Source organism: Homarus americanus, unplaced genomic scaffold (genome assembly GCF_018991925.1).
Source record: "Homarus americanus isolate GMGI-L3 unplaced genomic scaffold, GMGI_Hamer_2.0 scaffold7772, whole genome shotgun sequence".
Classification (NCBI taxonomy): domain Eukaryota; kingdom Metazoa; phylum Arthropoda; class Malacostraca; order Decapoda; family Nephropidae; genus Homarus; species Homarus americanus.
Window position 1 is genome coordinate 75,001 of NW_024720568.1, and position 7,088 is coordinate 82,088.

At 40.3% G+C, this 7,088-nt stretch overlaps 1 protein-coding gene across 1 annotated transcript in view; it reads left to right on the forward strand.

Moving 5' to 3' along the window:
* LOC121860652 (putative uncharacterized protein ENSP00000383309) overlaps positions 1 to 6,836 on the forward strand; it is an 8,355-nt gene extending 1,519 nt beyond the window's left edge. The window contains exon 2 of the mRNA XM_042357915.1: positions 5,908 to 6,836. Coding sequence (XP_042213849.1) covers positions 5,908 to 6,836 — 929 coding nt within the window. The remainder of the gene's footprint in view (positions 1 to 5,907) is intronic.
* The last annotated feature ends 252 nt before the right edge of the window (positions 6,837 to 7,088 follow it).

The window sequence follows — 7,088 nt, forward strand, 5'->3', positions numbered from 1 at the left end:
CCGACAAAAAAAGATCCCATACGAACTCCTCCATAAGGGAAATATATGCAGGAAAAGTACGCAGACGAGGCCATAACTTAACAAACTTTACAGTAGTTGCGAGGAAAACGAGGCAGAAGTTACTATTGGTAAAGAAAAATGTTGTAAACTAACCGGCATAAATTTCACGGTACATTTAGAGGAAGAATTTATCGTCTTGAGCAATATATATGGTGAGGACTCCACCAGCGTCTTGGCCAGCTGGACGCACCACACCGGCGACAGATGGCAAGTTACTGTCCATTAGTGAGCCATTAAGCCGCATATATACCCTCACTGTCTCACTCACTCACCCCATCCATGGTTAATATGACGTTCACACAGCCACGACCTGAGTCTCTCTACAATTGTACTCCACTCATCCCTCTCCATAAATGTACCCCACTCATCACCTCCCTCTCCTATTTATCATCTTTATCAAAATCATTCAATTATCTCTCTGCCTTATGTACTTTTTCACACCCCTTTCTTTATTACCTGTAATCTATCTAAATCACCAGGTAATCACTCTACCTTATCACCTCACCTGCCCTGCTAAATTAACTTACTCCCCTCTGTTAGTAAGTTCATTCTTGATTGCACTACCTGATTATTAACACACACTCAATCACGTTCTGCTTCCTTACCTGTTGCTGCTATGATACCTTAAACTCTCCTTACTATTCATATATTTACCACTGTTAAGGTCATTAGCTTCAACAGGTATAGACAATCATCCAGTTCATAGTTGTCACCACCACACAGTTCTTAGTACCATCACTTGGATCAGATATAAACAAACATGAGATTGTAAACACCTGGAAAATCTCACTAAAGGCTCAATTAACCTGTTTTTTGTCGCTTGAGGTCCTTATGTTTGTACTGTAAGCAAATTCAATGTCTAGTCTTATATCCTTTACACAATGGTTCTGAAATTTATTCGCTTGAACAAATATGAACAAAATCAGATGAATAAAATGCCATATATAACAATTCAACTCTTACTAACCTAACCTAACCTAACCTACCCTAACCTTGCTAGTTCTTGTTTGGTGAATTATAATACAGGATATATACTGTAACTTTATTGATGCTCATTATTCTCCATACACAAGTACAATCCCTACATCTCGTTGTGTTCGTAAACAAGTAAACAACTCTATCTTCTTTATCAGTTATTGTTACGTGAGGAAGTTATTGGTGAACAGAACACAAGTTGGGTGATCAGTTCATGAGGAGAACACACCCAGTAAACAAGTGTAAACAAGTGTAAACAGGGCCAGGGTTCAGTAAACAGTCCACAAAGAGCATCATCTTCACATGGATGAGATAAGTTGCTTCCCAGCTGTTGTCTGATAGTTATTGTGTCATAACTGTAGTTAAAGTTGGCTGGTAGGGAGGACAAGGCATTATACCAAGACTGGCGGCGTTGTTGTGAGGCAAAGAGGGAGAGGAAGGAGGGAGAGGAGTGGTGAGAGGGAGGAGGAAGTGGAAGAGGAAGGAGAAGGGAGAGGAGTGGTGAGAGGGGAGGGGAAGAGGAGGAAGGATATGTGGAGAGAGAGAGAGAGAGAGAGAGAGAGAGAGAGAGAGAGAGAGAGAGAGAGAGAGAGAGAGAGAGAGAGTGTGTGTGTGTTTATTTATTATCAAAACATATAGATAATCTAACTCAAACAAGCTAATCATGTTTATATAAAAAAACAGCTTGATGGAATTAAACATCAAGATGGAAAAACAAAAAACAAAATAAAATCATTGAGATACTAAGCCGAAGAGGAAGGAAAAAACTCCCTCACATCCAAAGATTTTGTTCCGCCAGGTCAGTAAATACGGGGAATGGGTTAACGTCACCACCAGAATCTATCACTAGCAAGTCTACGGACTCTGCCCACCCACATTCAACCACAAATGCTATTACTTAACCTTCATGTTTTATAAGAGCCATGATATATAACACACCATGACCACCACGCCTTATAAGTACAGTACGAACACTTGACCTCAATTATAGGGTCATGACCTCTTTCAGGCCTCAACTACTAAAACTTACCTGAGCACCGCCGCCACTTTAAACCCTTCTAAGTACCGCAGCGGCTTAAAACACCCTTAAGTAGGACAACTTAACCCCATCTTGAGTAAACAGGTCAACAAAAAACTGTCCAGCAAAGTTTAAATGAATTCGGGCCATTAGTGTGAGGTCAGGGGGCCATGTTGTTATACTCTCAATAGGTCTTTACAAGCTTTATGAATTAACAACATCAGATGAACACACACACACACACACACACACACACACACACACACACACACACATTTAACTCTTGAGAAGGACACAGTTAGGAACGTTTAGTGTATTAGATTAATGTGTATTGAGAATCTAGTGATGACCTATGTGATGCTGATGGCCGGAAGCAGATGACTCACACGGGCGGTCTTGGTCACCTGGGCTCTCAGATCTTATTTTGCTACTTTTGTGTTTCTTCGTTTTATATTTAATTTCTATATCTTTTAATATTGATTATTTTCATGACCATATTTTTCAGGTATTGCAGTTACTAGATATGCTTATATAGTCTCGTATTAAAAATGAATATTAGTTTTTTCGAAATTATTATTATTATTATTATTATTATTATTATTATTATTATTATTATTATTATTATTATTATTATTATTATTATTATTATTATTATTATTATTATTATTATTATTATTATTATTATTATTATTATTATTATTATTATTATTATTATTATTATTATTATTATTATTATTATTATTATTATTATTCGTAATAGTAGTAGAAATAGTACCGTTATTATGAAGATTATCCTTTTTTTTATCACTTTTACCATTACACTCTGCTTTATAAATACATCACAGGAATAAACTATACTCACTCGCGCAATGATCTCTAGAAAACTAACATATTATGAGCCCATCTGACCTACAACACCTCTTGTAATTATTCGTGTATCAATTACAGGTAGCTGTACAGTCAACAACATTCTCTTATTTGTTAATTACAAACTCTCTCAATAACACAGGTAAAAATAACAACAGTAATATCAAGTGACTAATAACACCTATAGGTCAACCTCCAATCAAACTTACGTAACTTAATTTGAACCACCTGAAACTTATCCAATTAACTGTACCTGGGGGTAATAAATGTGTGTGTGTGTGTGTGTGTGTGAAATTAATAATATTAAGAGTGTAAATAAATAGTAGAGAGTTTCATTTTTTTTAAACGCGACAGAGTGAAAGCAACGTCAGGAAGCGGTGACAGCGAACGAACAGAGAGATTGTCCTCACTTTTGCATTCATACGAAGTAAAAGTTATGAACATCAAAGTCTCAAAAAGTCCAGAAGTAAACATAGAAACTGTACTGGGTCATAAAGACGAACTAATATGAGCAAGTGCCTGCTGTCTGCTGTCATATACTGTATACTGTATATAAATATATCTCAAGTAATTTATTTTGTTATTTCTATGAATATTATCTATCTATCTATCTATCTATCTATCTATCTATCTGAAACTCGGGGGTCAAACCACTGAGCGAGAGGCTGAACTGTTATCTCTAAGCTGCCGAATGCATAAAAAAGACCCAGACAATTGAATACCTGTTCGTCCTATCAGGTATTGTGAGGCTGTTAATGGGGTCAGCACTTGCGCCCAGCCAACCAATAGCAACATTTTACCTGAGTCAATGACGAGCTCAGAGGACATCCATTTCACGTTTAATGGAAAGGCGGACACGATGCACAATATCCTGAAATATATACACACAAATCGGAATTTATTATATGAAAATAGCCATAGTAATCTCTGGAACAAGTAGGCAGAAATTGAGATAATGACAAAGAGACAATCAAGATCCGAGTGAAAAACAATTAAATCACTGCAACACGGGAGATTAATTCACCAGTTCACCAAAAGCGTGAACCATTAGTGACGGGAGTGTCGCGCCCCTGATTGCATTGTTCCATTTCGTGGCTTTATTAGAGGCAAGCAATCGTGCGAGGTCCCAAGATTACTCCAGCCACGCATTGTTATTGTATAGCTGTGATGTAGAGGCGGTGTTAGGAGCCACTGCTTGAAGGAGTAAGGGCCAGACGCTGCGAGAGGGGGTTAGTAGCAAGGGGTGGGACAAGGGTTAAGGGGAAGGGTTAGTATAGCTAGGGATGGGACAAGGGTTAAGGGGAGGGGTTAGTAGCTAGGGGTGGGACAAGGGTTAAGGGGAGGGGTTAGTATAGCTAGGGATGGTAATTTGTGGCTAGAGATTGTTAAAGTCAGTTATGTTGATATATTATTGATTATTGTTGATCCCGTTTTAAAATATGGCAGAAACCCGTCTCTCTCTCTTACACGTACGAGTATACAGGTGTTAGAGGTAGGTAGGTAGGGTAGTTCTCACAGGTTCAGTCATGTACATACAGTGTCAGGTTTGGGTTCGACCATTAGCTACGCCCCACCGCTCACTGCGATAACCGGACCAGCTGTTAATTCTCCTCTGTTAACTGTACTGTGTTAATTTTGCTGCTATGTCTGCAGTATTAACTTTGTCTCTCTTGTTAACTCGGCCGAATTAACTCAGTTGTTGCCTAAGGGGTTAACTCTCCTGTGATTATCTCTCCTGGATTCACTCCCGTGTTAACTTTCTCGAATTAAATCACCCATGTTAACTCACCCGTATTAACTCTCCCGTATTAACTCTCCCGTATTAACTCTCCCGTATTAACTCTCCCGTATTAACTTTCCCGTATTAACTCTCCCGTATTTACTCTCCCGTATTAACTCTCCCGTATTAACTCACCCGTATTAACTCTCCAACAAACACATCAGTAATTACAAAAAGAAACAAACTCACCCATCAGGTCACTAACCTCTGAATGATAAGTCTCATTATTCATGGTAAGGAGATCATCTGAGTGTCGTCTGTATGTAGTGAAGGTGTGTCACTAACTAACTCACCAACTATCAACTATCAACCTAACTAATTATATCTAAGTAAGTAATTAAGTAACTGACTCAATAACTAACAATCACTAACAATCACCCCATAAATAACAAACAAACAAAGAGGCTGACAACCATCCACATCGACCAATAACATAACACCAGCACGGTCGTTCTCAATAATTGGGTTAATACACAGTAATTACTCCAGCGTGCACCATAATTAAGGTTTTAATATCCAGATGGTTTAATATCATGAGTTGGGTCTATATTTTTAAGTAACTTTTTTTTAAGTTATTCTGAACAGTCACCTTCGGCATTTAATGATGTAGTGAGTTTAATGTTTCATAAATAATAATAATAATAATAATAATAATAATAATAATAATAATAATAATAATAATAATAATAATAATAATAATAATAATAATAATAATAATAATAATAATAATAATAATAATAATAATAATAATAAAATCAATAATAATAATAATAATAATAATAATAATAATAATAATAATAATAATAAAATAATAATAATAATAATAATAATAATAATAATAATAAATAATTTTAATAATATTAATAATAATATATAATAACAATAATAATACAACAGTTCTTAATTAAAATAACCCTTTCACCATCACTTATAAACACATTATATGATTTTTCTATTAGTTGATAAAATTATAGAAAACTTAAATACAAATAATATATCATTAAAACTCCATCAACTGTACAGTATATAAATAAACAATAAGGCAAATGTAACTCAATAGTCTATTAATACACATAATTAATAATAATAATTAGGACACACAATAATAAGTACCATAATAATGTATTCAGTAATTACCTCCTCTACACTGTATCCATATTAACACAACACACACCACACCACTCTCCTCTCATCTACACACTCACAGCTACACCGCCACGCTCACAGCTACACCCGCCACGCTCCACCCTACACCCGCCACGCCCACACCTACACCCGCCACGCTCACCTACCGCCACGCTCACAGCTACACCCGCCACGCTCACAGCTACACCGCCACGCTCACACCTACACCCGCCACGCTCACAGCTACACCCGCCACGCTCACAGCTACCCGCGCTCCCACCACCCGCCACGCTCACAGCTACACCCGCACGCTCACACCTACACCCGCCACGCTCACACCTTCCCCCCACGCTCACAGCTCACCCGCCACGCTCCAGCTCCCCCACGCTCATACACCGCCGCTCACACACCCGCCACGCTCACACCTACACCCGCCACGCTCACAACTACCCCCACGCTCACACTACACCCGCCACGCTCACACCTACACCCGCCACGCTCACCCACACCCGCCACGCTCACAGCTACACCGCCGCTCACAGCTACACCCGCCACGCTCCTTCCACCCGCCACGCCACAGCTACACCCGCCACGCTCACAGCTACACCGCCACGCTCAGCTACACCCGCCACGCTCACCTACACCCGCCACAACCTCACCGCCGCTCACAGCCTACACCCCACGCTCCACCTACACCGCCACGCTCACACCTACACCCGCCACGCTCCACCCCACCCGCCACGCTCACACACACCCCGCCACGCTCACAGCTACCCGCCACGCTCCAGCTACACCCGCCACGCTCACACCTACACCGCCGCTCCACCTACCGCCACGCCCACCTACACCGCCACGCTCACACCTACACCCGCCACGCTCACACCTACCCGCCACGCTCACAGCTACACCGCCACGCTCACACCCACACCCGCCACGCTCACAGCTACACCCGCCACGCTCACAGCTACACCCGCCGCTCACAGCTACACCCGGTACACGAGCCCAGGTTAACACCTGTTCATATTACTACTAATAATTTCAACTGCAGTTTAGACAATGACTTGGAATTAGGGCGAGGCAATCTGGCAGTGGCATATGTGATGTACTGTAGTAGGGAAGACAGTATACAGAGTGGTGGTTGGTGATTAATGGTGGCTGGTGGTTGGTAGTGGTTTTTAGTTGGTGGTTGTGGTGGATGGTAGTAACTGTGGTGTTGATGGTGTGTGGTTGATGGTGGTATTGTTGTTGATGAAGTGGTGGTGG